This window comes from Sinocyclocheilus rhinocerous, unplaced genomic scaffold, assembly GCF_001515625.1.
Source record: "Sinocyclocheilus rhinocerous isolate Xijiao unplaced genomic scaffold, SAMN03320098_v1.1 scaffold1593, whole genome shotgun sequence".
Lineage (NCBI taxonomy): Eukaryota > Metazoa > Chordata > Actinopteri > Cypriniformes > Cyprinidae > Sinocyclocheilus > Sinocyclocheilus rhinocerous.
In genome coordinates, this window is record NW_015656206.1 from 28932 (window position 1) to 49032 (window position 20101).

Below are 20101 nucleotides of genomic sequence, written 5' to 3' on the forward strand. Positions count from 1 at the left end.
TAAAAAGACAGTGTAAGTCATTATAATCCGTAATTATGTCCCCACTGGATGCAACAAATGCCTCGTTTATAATGGGTTTTCATGTTTTTGTCTCGTCGCTCCGGCCGGACACGGCATCGACAGTATGGTGAGGGGCGTAACATTTCCGTCACATGCTTGATGTATTCGGCCAATCACAACGCACTGGATAGTTGGCCAATCAGAGCACACCTCGCTTTTCAGACCGATTAGTTTTGTAAAAATCGACGCGTTTCAAAAAGGCGGGGCATAGAGGAGAAACAATAATGTACAGTATGTGGAAAATAATGTGTTTTTTTAACTTTAAACCGCATAAACACATTTCATTACACCAAATACACAAAATAATGTTCTTTTTAGCAGCATCATATGACCCCTTTAATAATGCATTAGTAAATGTTGAAATTAACATGAATTAAGATTGATAAATGCTGAAGAACTATTGTTCATTCTTAGATCGTTAACTAAAGTAGTTAACTAATCTTAACTAATGAACCTTAAAAAGTGGTAAAGTGTTACCAATATTAATATAAATTCTGTCCAGTTTTATTGTGTTACATTCAGTAAAAGTGTGGTTATTTTATTGGCTTGTGTTTTTTTTAATTCAGTATCATTTAAATTGAGTTAAATTACTTACAAAATTACTTTATATTATTTAATAAAATAATAAATAATCATTACAAAGCATGTTCGGTTTCGGTTTCGGTTTTCGGCCAAGTGCATCCAGAATTTTCGGTTTCGGCCCAGAATTTTCATTTCGGTGCATCCCTATAAAAAATAATCAAATTTAATCAAGTCTGCAATGTTACTACATTACTATAATTAGATATAATGTCACGAAATTAGTTTATGGCCATTACCATTACAAAAATTACAGTGGTACAATATAATAGGGTATAGTGATTCATCAAGTTGTAATACATTGATATATTTCAGTATTTCTGTTTACGTCCAGGTTTCATGGTGCTGTTGTGTACCTCTCTGACAAGCGTTCCGACTGTAGGCTGGACAGTGAGGGGTGGCTTAGGTCTCCAGGGTAACGCACCCCAGGCAGGTGCATGTGTACTGCAGACGGGTGAAGAGGAGGTAGAGCACCCCCTGCAGGCAGTGGATAGAACGGCGACCTCAGCGCTGACAGACAGAATGGATCATCCATTCTAAGAGAGTTAAAATGGGCAGAAGCTTAGAAGCTTGAAATAATTTAAACACTGTGGCTCTTTCAAATCATTGCTCTGTTTCTCTGAGCATTCTGACCAGCCCAACACAGCAATATTGGCTCAAATTGAGTTTAGGGCTGTTTGGCCAACAAAAGGCTGAATTGGGAATTGTTTCAGGAAAGGTGCTATTGTGGAGATGTGGTGATACAAAAATGACATGTTACACCTTTAGGCTGTCCTGTGCAGTACATTAAGCTCTGCTTACACCAAGAATAGTAACTATAAAGATAACTATACTGATACAATGGATGATAACATTGTTTTTTTATTAAGCACATAATGCAGTTGTGTCATCTGCCACTTTAAATGCTCAAGCTCTTTAAATTTAGGTGGAATCTGATTGCCTGTCAATATTTTTATCGTTCATTGTTCGTTATTTTATAGTTGTGGTGTGGACTTCCTTAATCTCACAGAATTAGGTGATTATTAATGACTGATTGTTAAAACTTTATAGTTATAGTTATCATCCTTTATTGTCCATGTCATTGTTATATGTGTGAACGTTCTGCTTAATGTCTACTTTTGTGTTCCACAGAAGAAAGACATTCACATAGATTGGCAACAACCTGAGAGTAAGTAAGGACAGAATTATCACTTCATTTGCTTTAGTTGACAGAAAATCTCAAATCTCCAGGGTTTTAAACATGTTATTCGTTGCATGTTTGTGTACCTGTAGTGTGAGAAGGAGGGGTGGGGCAGATATCCAGGGTGGTAGTAGGCAGCAGCAGCTGCAGCAGTGGCAGGATCAAGCCCCAGGGGTAAAGAGGGCATGCGGAGCTCCTCAGCTGTGGCGTAAGGACGAAACCCCCTCAGATATTCTTCAGGAACACTGGCGGGGGGCACGGCATGGGGCATCTGACGGGGCAGGCTGTCAGTGAAATACAGGAAGAGAATTTAAAGCAATATAGCCAATTAAAAAAAAAGAATCATGTCACAATGTCTGAAAAGGGATGGCAGGTTTTAGGACCTCTCCACACACCTTAAAATTTTTAGCATGAACAAAATTGTAACAAAGCGGAAAGGTAACACTTTACAATAAGTTTTCATTTGTTAAAGGTAAGGCAAGTTTATTTATATAGCACATTTCATACACAATGGTAATTCAAAGTGAAACATTTTTTTGATTGAAAATGAAGTAAAACAGTTATGAATAAAAAATGAGGAAACAAAAGTGCAATCAGTTTGGACATAGCACAGTGCTCATTCAGTAAATGCACAGCTAAACAGCTGTGTTTTGAGGCTGGATTTAAATATGGATACTGATTTAGCACATCTAATCTCTTCTGGAAGCTGGTTACAACTGCGGGTGGCATAATAGCTAAAAGTGGACTCACCTTGTTTTGAGTGAGTGAACCCTTGGTATTTCTAACTGACATGATCGTAATGATCTGAGTGGTCTGTTGGATTTATATTCAGTGAGCATATCTGCATGTATTGAGGTCCTAGGCCATTTAGTAATTTATAAACGAGTAATAATACATTAATATCAATCCTAAATGTAACTGGAGGTCAGTGTAAGGACCTGAGGACTGGTGTAATATGCTCAGATTTTCTAGTTCTAGTCAGAATCCTGGCAGCCGTATTCTGTATGAGTTGCAGCTGTCTAATGGTCTTCCTGGGAAGGCCAGTGAGAAGTCCATTAAAATGGTCTACTCTGCTGGTGATAATGACATGAACGAGTCTCACCAGGTCCTGACAGGAAACAAAACATCTAATTCCTGCAATGATTTTGAGATCATAGTATGCTGATTTAGTTATTGCTTTGACTACTGAAACTAAGGTATGACTTGAGAATCACATCAAGATTCTTGACTTGATTTTTTGTTGTTTGACCCCTTAGAGTCAAGGTATGCATTAACCTTGAGAACTTCATCTTTGTTTCCATATGTGATGACTTCAGTTTTCACTTTGTTTAACGCGAAAGTGAAGAAAGTTTTGGCATACCTAATTTCATCAATGGATTGGCAGAGGACTGACAATGAAAAATACTTACAAAGTGTTTATTAACCTTTGTTGATATTAATTTCAACATTTTCGTAAAGCATTATTAAAATCTGTTCCAAATTATTTAATTGACCTGAGCTAATAATGAACAGTTTTCTAACCAGTGTTTCCCATTAATTACCAAGATTGTGGTGGCCTGCATCTAATCCGCCCCGCCACAGTTTCATAATAACCTGAAAATATTTCATAATAACATAAAACATCTCTAAAATCCAAATAGAGATATGGCTTAGCAGTAGGGCTGCACGATAAATCGAAATGGAATCGAGATCGCGATTCGACAGAAGCTGCGATTGTCATGCGTATCTTTCAGTGAAGCACGGTTCTGTGATCAGAAGTAAATCTCAATCCAAAGGCCAGAGGGCGCTCTCGCGCTGAAACTCCAAATACGCCTCGCAGAAGAAACCCAGAAAATGCCTATAGCTGCAGCTGAATAAACAGAAGATTAAACTGCTTTCATTGATTCAACGTGAATAATAAACACTAGTTCACTGAAAAGCTATGCAAACAGCTGTCATTATCGCGAACGATTTCTTCGATTTCAGAATCGCGTAATAAAATCGTCTGCGATTTTTTTGCGTAACTTGTCAGTGAACTACGGCTATGTGTAGTAAATTCTGCTCCATCTGAAAGCACGTGATGATGATTTCCTACTGATTACAGAACCGGATTTTTTAACAAAATGCGCATGACAATCGCATTCGATTAATCGTGCAGCCCTACTTAGCAGTGAAGTCAATTTCCCACAGTTCGTCAGTAATACTCACTTAAGAGGCTGAAAGCGCGAGTCCTGCATCACTGACACGGGTGTCAAGCCAAATGCGTAAGGGTTTCCAATTAGGTGGGCCGGTACAGTGGGACCACCTTTCTCTTGTGTAGAAGAAGCCTCTGAACTTAACCTGTCCCGGCTGACTCCGCGAGGACCTAACTCAGCCTAAACAGACAACAGAGGAGAGTTTTATGTGAGAAATGCACTATTACAGCTTCTTATGCTTACCAAACAACCCCAAGCAAACTCCAATATGCAAAACCTCGTTTATGCTTGATGTGGTGCAAACCACTGGAGATTATGCTCCAGCTCCATAAAACATCAAGATTAAACAAATAATAATAATAATAATAATAATAATAATCATCATCACCCAGGCAAATGACGGTACATTGGATTGGCAGTTTGTCTGGCTCTAAATTGTGCTGTGCTCATGGTTTTTAATCTGTGTATCATTCATTTTGATTTTAGAGAAAACGGCTCCTTTTTGTTTAATTTTTTTCCAAAAATGACGTGTGCCAGAAAGATGTTCAAGGAGACAGAGATGTGCTAATGCGGAACATTCTCTTGTTTTCTTTATTTTTCAAAGGCATGACTTTTTGTAGTCCTTTTGAATATACACAAATAAAAATATACATTTTAGCATGCAACTATAAATAATAGCATATTAAGTTATTTCCGCTGCTGAGGAAAAAATCCAAGTGAACATCAATTAATACTCAACATTAATTAAATAAACTCAGAAAAAAAGCTATGACTGCTGCATATTTCCTATACACTTCAAAACTGGATTGTAGTCCCGTTTGTCTGCTTATTTAGTTTACTGAGTTTATTTAACCCATTGCAACTTATTGGAACTGGGTGAACTAGGGTAACTACTCACCTTAATGTTGTTCTAAAGGCTTATTACCTTCCTTTTTTGAAACACACACAAAATGTCCTGCTCTCACTTGCCCATTTAATAGCAGAGAATAGTGACTTTCACTTTTTTTTTAAGCAGATGCAAGTCTGTTGTAAAACAATCCTATGTATCTCATGGCATGTATTCCAAGCGTTCTGAAGGTATACTGTAAGGTTTGGTGAGAAACAAACCGAAATGGCAAGTTATTACATTTGAAAAAAAAAAAGTGTTATTACATTTGAAAAAAAAATGTTTTTCATAAAATCTTGCGTTGCAGACCTGTGTGCGAGTGTGCAGCAGCTCGCACTGTGCACATATCCTTTTGAGATATCCATTAGGAACGTGGTTGGGAACCACTGATCTACATTAATTCTATGAATTAAGTTGAAATTAATTCATAGAAGCATATATTGTTGTTTAACAACATCAGAACTCAAGGTCTTTAAAAGTCTATATCAGCGGTGCCCAACCCTGCTCCTGGCGATCGACTGTTTTAGGGTTGGAGCTGAACTTTGCAGGACAGTCGATCGCCAGGAGCAGGGTTGGGCACCCCTGGTCTATATGTTATTGCTTAAATTCCGTTTCTCTGTTGAGAAAATTAATGGGATTTTCACACCTGGAACCACATCGATGTACTCACAGGTTGTCAGTGCTACATTAAAGCCATATTTAGAGGACAGCTAACTGCAGGCAACATCAAATATGAAACACCTCTAATGTTGTGACTTCCTCTCCCTCACCTTGTTGTATAACAATGTTCACTTAGCAACAAAGCAAACTCAAACTGCACACCCACATGCGGCCCTTGATCTGTGTCTTCCCCTCTTAACGCTCCCATAAACTCTTGCAAGTGGAGATGGAGGTGTCCAATGTGCAGCCACCAAGAAAAGTGGATCAAATATGACAAAAGTAGTCAAAATCACAGATTAGTGACGTAAACCTGAGATGGACATCTAACTGTCCCCACCCTGATCCATTTATTGAGCGGAGAACAGACTGCTGGAGAAGGCAAAGACCTTGCCATTAGCCACATTACTTTTGCTTTGTTTGTGGCATGGCTAATGACATTTAACTGCAGCTTACAGAGGTTATTGACAGAGGTTAATACAGACAGAGTCTGACAGATATTTCTGCACCTCTCAGTTAACACTGACAAATTAAGCTGAATGAGATCTGTGGGGCTGTCAAATGCTGTGATTGTCTTCCATGTGATCTCTCTCTCCTTCACTAAGAAACTGCTGGTTGTTCGTTTAAGCAATAAACTATGAAAGGCTGTGCTATATTGTGAGTTTAGATGCAGTTAAAGGAAGCTGTTACAATCTCAGAAAAAAAAGGTACAAAACTGTCATTGGGGCAATACCCTTTAAAAACTAATATTACTAATATGTACACTTAAGGTACTAATATGTACCATTTAGGAGTAAATAAGGTACATAGATATTAGATTTATATTTTGTACCTTAGGATGCCACCAAAGTGATAGTGTTGTACCTTTAAACATTTGTACATGTCCAAGTAAAATAATAATAATAACTAGATTGAAAAGTTTGTAGACAAACTTTAAGTTGGCTTGAAAAAGCCTAACTAAGTTTGAAAACGTTTTAAAAGCTTGCAGTCTGAAAGTTTTCAGTTTGAAGTAGTTTGAAAGTTAAAATAGTTTTAAAGATTAAATTTTGAATGCTTCCAAGGCAATGCAGTCTATCAGAAAAACAGATAGGTATAAAACACATTGCTATGGTACCTGGGGTGGTTGCTAGGCTGTTTCTAGCATGATTAACATGCTGATAACATGTTTTTATGTTATCAGCATGTTCAAATCTTTCCCTCCTGCTCTCCCGGATATCTGCCATCATTTGCCGACAGAGAGCAAGAAATTACCATGACCTTCGGTGCTTGGCTAAGTTTTGTCGTGGCCATGACATATTAACTTGTAGGAATTTAATAATATGTTGTGACCACAAAATATTAATTCATGGGAATGTCATAGCATATTGAGGCCATGACATATTAACTTGCGGCCACAAGATCATTTTGTCAAGGTAAAGGCATCCTTATGTCATGGTCATGACTTCTTATGTTGAGGGAACAGCTTCCTTTTCTTGTGGCCATGAGTAAACAAACCCGCATGACCATAGCAAACAGTGATCATCAGAAATGCATATTATTAATAAATTAACATTTTATTTTGAATTAAAAATGACAGAGTTGCAGCTTCTATGTCGTTGAATGGGGAAACATAAAACAGATGATAGAGCCGCCATATTGAGCATTGCATTTTTTCCCATAAGAAACTATACAAGTGAGTGACACGTCTTGGGTATTCTATAGTCTTAGCTTCAATGCAAATTAAAGTATTTGCATAATATTAAAGTATATTCAATTTACTAATTTATGTAAAATATGTTACAACAATTAAAAAAATAACAGCACCACCTCTCTTGTGCATGTTCTGACTTAGGGTTAACCCTAACCGTGTATGTGCGCTCTTGGTGCACTGTTCACTATAACATCATTTCTGCTTGAGCACAGTGCAATATATTCACGTAGTTGTCAAAATTAATGTACAGTGAGTGTTTTATAATGGATGCTCACTGAAGAGGCGTGTTTTGGAGACGTTTAAGTTATAAAGAATATCTGCAGTGACATTTTTGTAAATTTTTGCAAAGTATGTTTGAAGTATCTTGAATTTGTTTTGTTTAAAAGTAATTACATGGAATAAAAAAAGTAATAACACTAGAATACAAAGGTTTTTGTGAATAGAAAAGGTTGGTGGGGGTTGCAGTATTTAGGTATGGAAATTAAGTAGAAGAATTGAGAACCACTGAAAGGGTACCCCTGGAATATGTAGATAGAAATGGCTCATTTTAACGTAATAAAAACATAATGGTTCATTATGTAAGGTCTTTATACACCTTTGCAAACATAGTTGTGTATATTATATTGCATTTCTGTCAATAGATCCTCCTAAATATTACACACTACCTTTAACCTAACCTAACATTCTACTATATTGTGCATGATGTACAGACAACATTTTTATCCATCCCATTTCACAGTCTTTTAAATTTCTTCACTTTTAAATTAATTCACCGATCGTATCAGTCACATACTGGTGTAGACTATAAGCCTACAGAAATAAAGTCATATATTCAAAACTTTATAAGCATGATTGTCGGGCATTTCGGGGGTTTTTTCCCCTCACATTACACAAAGAACTGATTTTAGGGTTAAATAGGCCCAGAGAGCTTCCTGAGATTTGCCCATCTTTGTGTGATTCAGTCAATCCTGATGCTAATGTGTTCAGCAGGTGACTTTAAATTCACTTCTGTCATTTTAAAGAATTAAAGTATCACATTTTTATGGCTATTTGTTATAAAAATCCAAAACAAGACAGGATGTAATGATATCTGGTCATTGACTGCATTACATACAAATTCTGTGTGTACATGTCGGTTTACTTGCCATGTTTGGGGACAAAATTCATAATAAATATATACAATAAAATAAAAAATAAAAAAACATGAATATAATAAACGTTTTACTGTTTTCTTTGGTTGGTTGGTATGGTTCAGGTTAGACTGCAGTAATTATAATTATCTTGTAAAAACAGCATAACTATATATCATGTTCTTTTATAGAGCTACATAAATATATACGTGTGTGTGTGTGTGTGTGTGTGTAAGGCGACAGGTGTGCAGTGGGGCTTATGCACATTAAAAATGAAAGAGGAGTGTGTTGTGATGGAGCCCAGGGTTGCCTGATGCCTGGCTCCTCTGTCTTTCTCTCTGTCTGTCTGTCTGTCTCAGTGGCTTTTGTCTGGCAGGAAGATACACCACCTCAGTATAGTGAGGACCCCACACTCACACAACATATCTTAGTAAAACTCAAGAGTGTGTATGTGACAACTATTGAGAAAAATCATACTGAAGTCACAGTAAGCTAAAAGAGAGACAGTTTGTAATTCATAATAGTATCCCACTCTGCAGGATTATGTAACTAGAGGGTCAGGGTCAAGGCAGTCAGGGAAATCTATAGAACCTTGGTTCATGGGATTAACCCCCCTGCATGCACACACACTCAGCAATAATATGGGTTGAGCAGCAGACAGAGAGCTCTTTGTTCAGTATGTGTGTGTGTGTGTGTGTGAGCTATGGCCTGAGCACCCCTGCCCCTCTCCCTCAACTATACCAACCCAGAATCCTTAGTATGTGTAGTCGAACCCCTCCTGTCATAAAGTGTGATGTCAGAGGTGTTCAACCTCAGTTGGATCAACACATAGACAGGGCTGATCAGAGACTGGAGCAAAACGCTGCGTCTCTCGCTCATGCTGGATCACAGATCTCCCAGCTGAGTGCCAGCTTCATTTCAGTTAAAAAGGCACCCCAGTTTCTCAGGGTGAGCGTAGACGTAGCCAGAGGAAGATGATGGCCATAATCTTTAAAGCTACAGTCCGTAACTTTTTTTTAATTAAAAATGATCCGAAATCTATTTTTGAGCAAGCATAACCAGCCAGTGTTCAAAACTATCTCCTGACCTTAGCCCGATTCACAATGGTATAAGCTTATAATAATATTTTCTAATTTGAGTGGTACAGGGTAGGTTTCGTGGGAAATTCGAGCATGCCGCTGTGTCTGCGTCTGTAAACATAAAGAAGTTATCCCGGCTAGTAGGCTGTCGCATGTGAGGGTGCTGCAGGTGGCAGATCGTTTATAGACTTTTCTCACAGCAGCTGGAATTTTGATGGCGGATTGTAATCCAGAAATGATTATGTGTTTATGAAACACATGTAAGTGACTGCAATTAGATTATATTCCAGTTTTAAATCTGATTACAGATAGCCTACGTGGGATTACACAAGTTTTGTATTTCAAAGAGAACCAGTTCTAAGGAAGAATAATTAGCTTTTTGGGTTAAAAGAATGTCTTTATATGAAATTTGAATGGCACGACAATTAGAGATTAGACTGTAGAAATTTAAATCTACATCTAACGCTAATACACACTACATACATGTAGTCATGCAATGCTGATGCAATCGTTAGATTTAATCACCATTGGTAGCGTGATTTATTGTAATGCTTTTTTCCTCAGTTGATCAGAACAAAAGTGGCAGACATGTTACTTAATTGTTTAGATGACAATATCCAGTGAAAATTCTTATTTGGGCAATACTTCCAAGACAGAATCTGTGATTCCTAAGTACAGTATCCACACCGGTGCAGTGACTGACAGTCACACATCAAAACATTAGATTTATCCGCACTGAGGAGCCATGCCGGTGCACAACCCACGTAAAGAAAATAATTCCACAAATAACTGCAATTGCAGGTTTCAAACAGAGATGGCGACAAAGATGCATAACTTACAGACTGCAGCTTTAATCAAAGCGAGTACGCACATACATTTACTACAGGCATCTGAAGAGGGGTGAGGACACATCTGTTTAGTGCTGTTGCAGGGCTATTGTTTAACACTGGGGACAGAGGGCGTGTATAATGGGGTGGGGGGTAGCTGGTGCTGTTGTCGGCTGTGTATCACCCAAACATGTCACACACATTCTGACACTGTGGTTCACAAAGCAAATGAAAATTCAGCACTATACATGTATGTGAATAAAGCAACAAGCCAGTTTTTCTTGCTACAAACAGCCTCAAGTAGGCATGTTGCTTCAATAAAGCTATATGGTATGGTACAATTCTCAGTACCTGTTACTACAGTCTTCAGTGTCACATGATCCTTCAGAAATTAGGCTATTCTAATATGCTGAATTGGTGCTTGTAACAAAGTTCGTAGTCACGGGAAGAAGGAGGCGGGAACCGGCGGACGTTTAAATAAACTTTAATAATAAAATAAACACAAAATAGCGCGACAGCCCCTCGCGGACTACTGTCGCGCACAAACGAAACCACAACACAAAATAAAATCCAGGCCTGGTCCTCTCTCGTCCAACACTGTAGTCACTCCTCCTTTATCCTTCCGGAGCTCCTCCGTGAGACTCGAGACCGGTGAGTGGGTGCAGGTGTCCCTCATTAGCAATCACTCCACCGGCCTCGCTCCGTTCCCACGGCTCTCGGCCCCGCCCCCACTCGTCACAGTGCTCAAGTCACATTTATGTATACTTCAGTCATGAAACTCTAGATGGCGCAGACTGACAGGTATTAACGTAACTGATGATATTCACAGCGTTAAATGACTTGGCACAAGCTGATTGGTTCATGTTGCATACGCAATGAGCTTGCTACTTCACATTTAAATGGCTGGTTAGCATTCACTTGAGCATTTGCAGCGTGCTTTCAGAGTTCCTCATAAACCCACCACCTTCCCCAGCTCCACCTGTATAGATCTGCTATGGGTTATTTTATATGCTATTTGTGCAGCAGCAGTATGTCTTAAATACTCACAGCACTGTATCGATATATGCATTGGCAATAGCAACTTCCTGTATTTGCAGCAGCAGCAATATCTACAACTACAGCAATAACCAGCAGCAGCAGTGTAGCAGATCAATTCTGCCAAGACCAAATACATTAACATTATCATAACCATTACCATGCTAAAATCTTCCAAGAGCTGTCATGATTAAAATAATTATTACAGTTTAAAACTGCTTTTTTTTTTTTTGTGCCATTCTGCCTTTATTAAGATAGGATAGTGTAGAGTAGACAGGAAGCGAAGTGGGAGAGAGAGAGGTGGGGGTGGGATCGGGAAATGACCTCGAGCTGGGATTCGATCTCGGGACGCCACAACGCAACGATGTTATATGTCGGAGCATTGCCCACTAGGTTATTGGTGCCGACAAAACTGCTTAATATTTTTGTGGAAACTGTGATACTTAAAAGAAAAGCATTTATCTGAAATAGATTTTTGTAAATCATTACTATGCATTGTTATACAGACAAACAGAGAACTGATGAACCTGAAGAAAACATGTGAGAATTCCACATGCTCTGTTCCTTTTCAGCTGCCTACCTAAACTGCATGTTAAAGTTCCTGACAAGACAGCTGGTCTGTAAGGAAGACAATAAAATTGTTGCATTCTAAGACTCTCTTAACATGTTACAAAGCTGTCTTTGTATCAGTGAGATGGCTCTCTAGGGTTTTGAACAGAGCTTTTGTATATTATGATTAATTTTACCTCTCGTACAGGTCGGCTCTCGCTCCTCCACAGGCCGTTGACTGTTTTGGTGGGTGCTATGGTGACAACAGGTGGGGTACTGGGTATGCTGTGGCCCCCAGGAGGCACTATAACTGGACCCATGGGGCCTCGCTTGGGCGTACTAACTGGGGAGCTGTGGTTAGTGGCCGGAGATGAGACAGGAGATGATTCGCTGCTGATGGAAGATCCTGCTAAAAGAGAGGAAACAGGAGTGAAACAGTTTATGAGTAATTCTGTAATCAACTTCATGCCATGTATCTAGGTATTGTTCCTTGATCCTGCTAAATGAGAGGAAAGAGGAGAGAAACAGTTTATCAGTCATTCTGTAATCCACTTCATGCCATTTATCTAGGTATTGTCTCTTTATGCTTAAAAACAAAAATTATGTGATCTCTGCATGAGATTGTAACATAAATAAAAGCAAATTGAAACCCACATTGCAAACACACTTCACCAGCTTCTTACACATCTCTGTACGAGTTACGACTTAAAGCTGTGTGCGCACCCGTTTATTTTTGACTAGTTCTGTTTGAAGTGGAAAGGATATATTATATAAATATAAATGTCTCGTGGAGGAGTAGAGAGACAGACAGCCTACATCAAACAGATGGAGACGGGGAGGAGAATTCATGAAGAGAGATGACAGGAAAAGCTCTGACACAAGGGAGAAAAAAGAAAGTCCTGCATGGACATCCAGCCAATTACAATCCAGTGCTATATCATCGCTCTCTAAAGCTGTCATCATTGGTGCACCTCTACACACACTCCATCTGTCCCTCAGTCTGTCAGTTTGTCCGCTGTAAGAGGTGAGCAGAGTCTAACACAGACCTGGGCATTTTACGGCCCCGGGCCATATCCGGCCCTCTGGATAGCCTTGACCGGCCCGCGTGAAGTAATTGGTTAATTAAAATTCAAATGCAAATGGGGCCGTGCAATGCCCAGGTCTGATATAGAGTCAGCGTAAATCTACATTATTTAGCTATTTGTCCGCAACATGACATAAATAACCTATAAACACGTAATACAACCGCACTGCTTTTATTTTGAAGGCAACAATATATATATTTTTAATTTACATACGTCCGTGCGTGTGAGGGTGCGTACAGTCACTGAAATGTGTTCGCAATCATGTAGGACAGCATTCAAGAGTTCGCTGTTAGCTCTTAAATATGTTAGCTAACATTAAAAAAAGAAAGATTGATGCATAATGTAGAGTTTTAACAAGACATGGACTTCTAAGTATTTATTTACTGAAGTCAAAAGTAAAGCTGTGTGCTTAGTTTGTGGAGAACAGATAGCTGTGTTTAAGGATTACAATTTGAATCGCCATTACGAGACTAAACACACAGAGAAATACAAGAATTTGACGGATGCAGAGCGGGCACAGACATCGGAAGCTTTGCTAGCTAAGCTGCAAAAGCAGCAAGGACTTTTTACCAAGCTTCATACATCGAGGGATGCAGCAGTCAAGACCAGCTTTGTGATATCCCACAAAATCGCGAAAAACATCATTCTCTGATGGGGAGTTTATCAAAGAATGTTTGGTGGACTCTGCAGTGCTAATATGCCCGGACAGAAAAGAAGCATTTTCGAATGTGCTGCTCTCCAGGCGAACCGTAAAGAGACGAGTCGAGGATATCACAGGAAATCTGGAGTTTCAGCTGCAAAACAAAGCGGACAATTTTGACTTTTTCTCCTTGGCTCTGGACGAGAGCTGTGATGTCCGTGACACAGCCCAGTTACTTATAGTTCTACGTGGAATAACGAAAGACTTTGAGATGACAGAGGAGCTGGCAGCTTTGCGGTCTATGAAAGGGACTTCCACGGGCAGCGATTTGTTCACAGAGGTAAATTCATGCATGGACAAACTGGGACTAAAATGGGACAAACTGACAGGTGTTATAACCGATGGCTGTCCAAATCTGACAGGAAAAAATGTCGGACTTTTGAAACAGATGCAAGATAAAGTGACTGAAATAAACCAAGAACAGAAATTGGTACTTTTGCATTGCATTATACTTCAGGAGGTGTTGTGTAAGTCAGTGCTAAAAATCAACCATGTTATTGATGTTGTGACTAAAATAGTTAACTTCATCAGGGCAAGAGCACTGAATCATAGACCGTTTGTTGCACTTTTGGAAGAGCATGAAAGTGAACATAGTGACACAGGCTACCACACAACTGTCAGATGGCTCAGCCTGGGCAAGGTGCTTAAAAGAGTATGGGACTTGAGAGCAGAAATTCAGGAGTTTTGTGAGAAGAAATGCAAGGACATCCCAGAGCTCTCAGATGCAGACTGGATGGCAGATCTGGCTTTCGCTGTTGATGTGACTGCACTTATGAATGAACTAAATACCAAGCTGCAAGGCAAGGGCCTCTTTGTACATGAAATGTACAGCTTAGTGACAGCTCTCCGGAGAAAGTTGAAGTTTCTTTCAAGCCAATAGGAGGGCAATGTTCTTACCCACATGCCAACACTGAAAGAAGTCACACCATCAGCTGATCACCTCCACAGGTACTCGCCCATGTTAGGGACACTGCATGGTGAGTTTTGCAAGGCGATTTGAAGACTTCAAAACAACTGAGAATTAAATGCACATGATTTCTTCTCCCTTCACTTGCTGTGTGGACAATGCACCCATTGCTGTTCAGCTTGAACTCATTGACCTGCAGTCTGATAAACTACTGCAGAGCACTTTAAGTCAGAATCCCCACTGCATTTTTATTCCTCTCTCAAAGAGGAAAACATTCCACACATTAGGAGGCATGCACAGAGGATGTTGATTCTCTTTGGATCTACCTACATTTGTGAACAAACATTCTCAGTGATGAAGTTTAACAAATCCAGATACAGATTCTCTCTCAGTGATGATCACTTGTGTGCTGTCCTTCGCATATCCACCTCAGATATTCATCCTGACTTCAGTGCACTTGTTCAAGCCCAACACAGGTTAGATTTCTCTCACTGAACAAGAAAAATGACCTCTGGTAAAACAATCAAATGTTTTATATAAAGTTGATGTTGTGATGCTGGTCTTTAAAACACATGTACTTGCATTTTTGTACAAATTTTGAAACTTCAAAAAATGTGCATTTCCAGACTTCAGTGCACTTGTTCAAGCCCAACACTGGCTAGATTTCTCTTACTGAACAGAAAAAAAAAAAAAAAAAGAACTCAGGTAAAACAATCAAACAACACTCGGGCATTTATTGCTTTTTATATGAAGTTGATGTTGTGATCTTAAAGTTAAAGTTCCGTCGCTACGACGGATTTCCATCAGTTCATAAAGACAGTCACTTGCTTCATTCCTGAATGATTCAGCCGTTTGAAAGAATCAATTGAATGGATGATTCAGTGATAAAATCAGTGACTTGCCGCCACCTGCTGGCGGATTTAGTTAAATTTTTAGCGTATAATTTCAGTTATTTAAATCATATTTCTGTATTCAAAATTTTATATTTAAAACATTAATCTCCACATGAATTTATCAATTTAATTGCACTCATGCTACCTATGAGCTTCATTAAATGTCTGAAAATGTACCTACACGCCACTTTTGTGTTCTTCTGTGCCACCTCTATAGTACAAATACATTTTTTAATACTAATTTCATATGATTGGTAACTCATTTGTTTCTAATGTGGCCCCTTGGGAAAATTAATTGCCCATCCCTGGTCTAACATAACACTAGCCAATGCACACAAAACTCAAAACTCACAGGCACATGTGGAATATTTTTATATTAAAAGAGTACTTCCGCTAAAAAAAAAGAAAAGAAAAAAAAGAAAATTTTGTCACTATTACTCACCCTCATAGTTGATGTTCAGCAGAATATAGCCTCAGTCACCATTAACTTTCACTGCATCTTTTTCCATACAGTCAAAGTGAATGGTGACTGAGGAGTTCATCTGCTAAACAGGTCTTGTGCCCCACAGAAGAAAGTGGTCCCACTTTGTATTAGATGTCTTTAACTACTACGAACTTATAAAAATAAGCATTTGATACAAAGTGCTTACTGTATAAACACATGCTAAAACTCTTTTAAGATTCACATTTGCTGCTACTGACATTAGGATACGGGTAGTGTTAGGGATGAGGTAGGTTTAATTGCATACAGGTACTTTAAATGTAAGATCAATGTAACAACATGTATGCACACCCTAGGTCTTTAACCCTACCCCTGGGGACCTACCATCCTGCAGAGTTTAGCCCCAACAAGGTTTTTTTTTTTTTTTTAAGAATGATTTTAAGATTTTAATAATGTTTTCTCAGGTAACCTAAAAATGTGTGTGTTTTAACTTCTAAATTAACTGCTTTTTTCTCTCTCTCCCAAATAATGCAAATTTGGTCACACTTTAACGTCCAATTCTCGCTATTAACAAACCAATAACTATGACTTTTGCCTCAATAAAATTCAAATTTGCTGCTTATTTATAGTTAGTAAGGTAGTTGTTAAGTTTAGGTATTGGGTAGGATTAGGGATGTAGAATATGGTCATGCAGAATATGTGCTTTATAAGTAATAATAAACAGCCAATATGTTAATAATAAGCATGCTAATAAGCAACTAGTTAAGAGTGAGAATTGGTCCCTATACTAAAGTGTTAACTTAAATTTTACCCGGTGCAGAAAATATGCCTTAAAAATGGAGCAGGATAATAATCTGAATAAGAACTACTTTTCAGTCACCTCAGCCATATTCATCGAGTGTCAAGACATTTAAGCCCAGATGATGTCTGTAAAACAGGAAGGGAAGACATTAGGAGCTAGTGTTCTCAGAAGAAAGCTTTTAAGAGAAATGCCACAAAGGTTTCTGTTAACACCAAAGGAGGAGCAAAGGTGAGCAGAGGTGAAGAGGCGCTTGCTGCAGTAATTACAGCTGCACACCATTAAGCATGCATGCAAAGTGATAAAGCGAAAGAGAGAGGGAGAGAGAGAGAGAATGAGAGAGAGAGAGTGAATCTACATCAGCAAATTGCAGCGGAGTCCCAAAGACACGAGTGTCTCCTCCTGTCTCATTCAGTAATTTAACACAGGCTACACACACACACACCTTAGCCTCTTCCAAAACCAGCATCTATAACTCATGCAGTATCCCAAATGAAATAGGGCTGTAAATAATGATTATTTTCAAAGGTTAGGATGGTTAAGAGGATGTATTAGTGCTAACTAACAATAAACAAGATAAACAAAATAATTTGAAAATACATGATACTGAGACTTACCTAATATCAGAACAATTTTTTGGTTCACTTGATTGTATTTGATTTAACTTCAAAAGTCTCTCTTTTTGATTGGGCCAGGTATTCTTTTTTTTTCAGTGATCAAACCACTGTTGATATTTCAGCCCTAAACTGAAACTGAAGCTCTTGAATAAGTGATTTGGAACAATCTACATAAGCAGCAACTTGTGAAGTGAATGAGAGATTCGACCCACAGCAGATTCCAAAACAAGAGGAATGACACGACAAAGTACACACAAACTTGCTTGAGGACAGTCTGTATTTAAATTGTGATTTTTTTTTTTATTGATACATTTCACAATTGAATGTGTAATTGTAAATATATTATCAACATATATATCTTTACATCTGCCATCTTGGATTTACTTTTTATGGTATTGCCTTATCCATGATGGATGAATGCCATTCTGCTAGAAACTGGACAAAAATAAGGTATGGGACGAGGCAGTGTGATTAAGTTGCCTAATTTTTGTAACGTTCATGTCAGGAGTGTAATGCCTATGATGCCTTATACTGCTGCCTACAGAGGCAGTTCCCTATTACACAACAGCGGTGTGATGCCTGTAGTCATTACTGATAGCTGCTCATCTGCTGCCGTTTCTCACTGTCTTCTCATTTGTTTCTCCCAGTGTGATACACAGGACACAGTGAATAATTCAACAGGACTGCAGGCACATGTGCAGCAAGATACCCCCACCCCCCGCCTTTATAGCTTTCTTCTCTTTTATTCACTCTGACACGCGCTCATCCATCAAACATCATCATCCTCCTGCAGTTCCTGTGAGTGTGGATCTGTCAGACACATTTATATTTTATGTGTCTTTACAGTATTAGCAATAAATTACTGCACCAAACATCATCACAAGAGAATGTGTGTGTGACGGAGAGGCAGGCATCAGATCTCTCTCAAGCAGGTTTTATGGTTGTCTTTTCTTTCAAATGAAACACACTCAGGCAGATGGGCCTCTCATTGACACACACACACACCATCTGAGTCAAACTGGTATGCTTTTATGAGATGCTAATGATATTCAAATGTATTCAGTGCGATGCGTCTGTGCAAGCTGCTCTCAGAGGAAGCCGTTCCCATATATGGACTAGACGTTCCAACACTTCCTGTCACGCTCTGAATGCCACTAAAATGAACAGATTTCACACTGCAAAGAAAGAGAGAGACTGTGTGTGTGTGTGTGTGTGTGTGTGTGCCCGTGTGATTAATGTGCATCTCTGTTCTCTGAGGGTTCATCTATTAACCCACCTCTACCTCACACTGACCACACACACACACACACACACACACACACACACACACGTCTCAGGCTGCATTAGAACAGCATCAGCAGTTAATTAAACAGCCCATTTCACACCTGGTGTGAGAGCAGAACTCAACACGCCTCAGTCCATATGCTGCCCCGCACACACACACAAACACACGTCATTGTTTTTTGGTGCACTCACATGGTTCATTCCGTGAAACAGCAGATATCATGACCATATCATATCATATTATGACCATTCTGAACAAACACACATCAGTTTTGTTCTTTCCACAGCTAGATCTTAATTGAGATGAAATCACATAAGAGACTAATTCTATGCACTCTACTTAGGCAGCAACTCCACACGCCACACAAATAATTTACTCAAACCTGTATGCATTTCTTTCTTCTATGGAACACAAAAGCACATATTTTGAAAAATGTGTCCTTTTATGCAAGGCAGAAGAAAGAAATACATACAGGTGTGGACAGGTAAATGACGACAAAATGTCATTTTAGGGTGATCTCTTTGACACGTTATTTGAACCCCTCACCACACAAAATATTCACTAAGAACCTTTACTAGAAAAAAGTAAAATTTAATTAAACTGGCCTATTATATATTCTTTTCAGCATCAAATGAATCATATCTCAGTTCTGTTTATCTTGCTTTGTCCACCATCCTTTCTGGATGCTTTCACTGAGTCTGTCACATTTTAGGACTGCCCTATCTGAAGCTTGTGATGCCACTTACCTTTCGGAACAGCCTTCACATCAGGAGCATACCTATGATGCTTTAAATTGTCACCAGTTTGTGGAACAGAGCCACCATCACTTATGCGAGTGTGACGATAAGCTTGTGTTATGTATGCAGTCTGTTTCTACAGATGGAAGGCCACAAAAAAACAGGGTACCCCTACCCCCCAGGGCCACGTCTGCCGCTCTCTCTTCTCAAGCAGAACTAGGGACTTACTCCTCCCCTCTACTCCTGTGTCTCTGTCTCTGCTGGATAAAGGATGAGCCCTTTAATATCCAAGTCCAAATGGAGCAGTTAATTAATCACACACACCACACCTGCTGTGAGAGAGACACATTGACCGTGTTCAGAAATTAATACTTGTGTACTGCATACTGCAACTTTTTTTCCCTTATTGTCTAGTATGCAACCATAAACATTTAACATTGACATTGTATCCAATTATCTCAGAAATAAATGGTTGTATAATAATGTAATGGAAATAAATGGCATTTGTAATCCAATTTTGAGTATAGACAACGGGGTTAAATGGACCACCTCTGATTATCATATTGGAGGAAATATAACTGTGAAATAAAAATAAAAACAACTATGAAAACAACTAAAGAATAAATACACAAGTGCATACGTACAGAAATAACTAATTGTAAAACAAATGTAAATAAATATATTTCAAATATAAATCCAATAAATTATTATTACTAATTGAATGAACATATTAGTAAATTAATAAAAAATAAAATCAAGAATTAAAAACAGAACTTAAATCATTGTATAC

At 38.7% G+C, this 20101-nt stretch overlaps 1 protein-coding gene across 3 annotated transcripts in view; it reads right to left on the reverse strand.

The window, feature by feature from the left end:
- The window catches only part of LOC107719882 (genetic suppressor element 1-like), a 213847-nt gene that overhangs the window by 21441 nt on the left and 172305 nt on the right, over positions 1–20101 (reverse strand). For 2 of the 3 annotated variants that reach the window (XM_016527423.1, XM_016527425.1), the window contains 4 exons: positions 12044–12255; positions 4007–4173; positions 1906–2103; positions 996–1175 (listed from right to left, as the gene is read on the reverse strand). In XM_016527423.1, the coding sequence (XP_016382909.1) occupies positions 996–1175; positions 1906–2103; positions 4007–4173; positions 12044–12255 (757 nt within the window). The remainder of the gene's footprint in view (positions 1–995; positions 1176–1905; positions 2104–4006; positions 4174–12043; positions 12256–20101) is intronic. The other variant, XM_016527424.1, reaches the window with a different exon arrangement.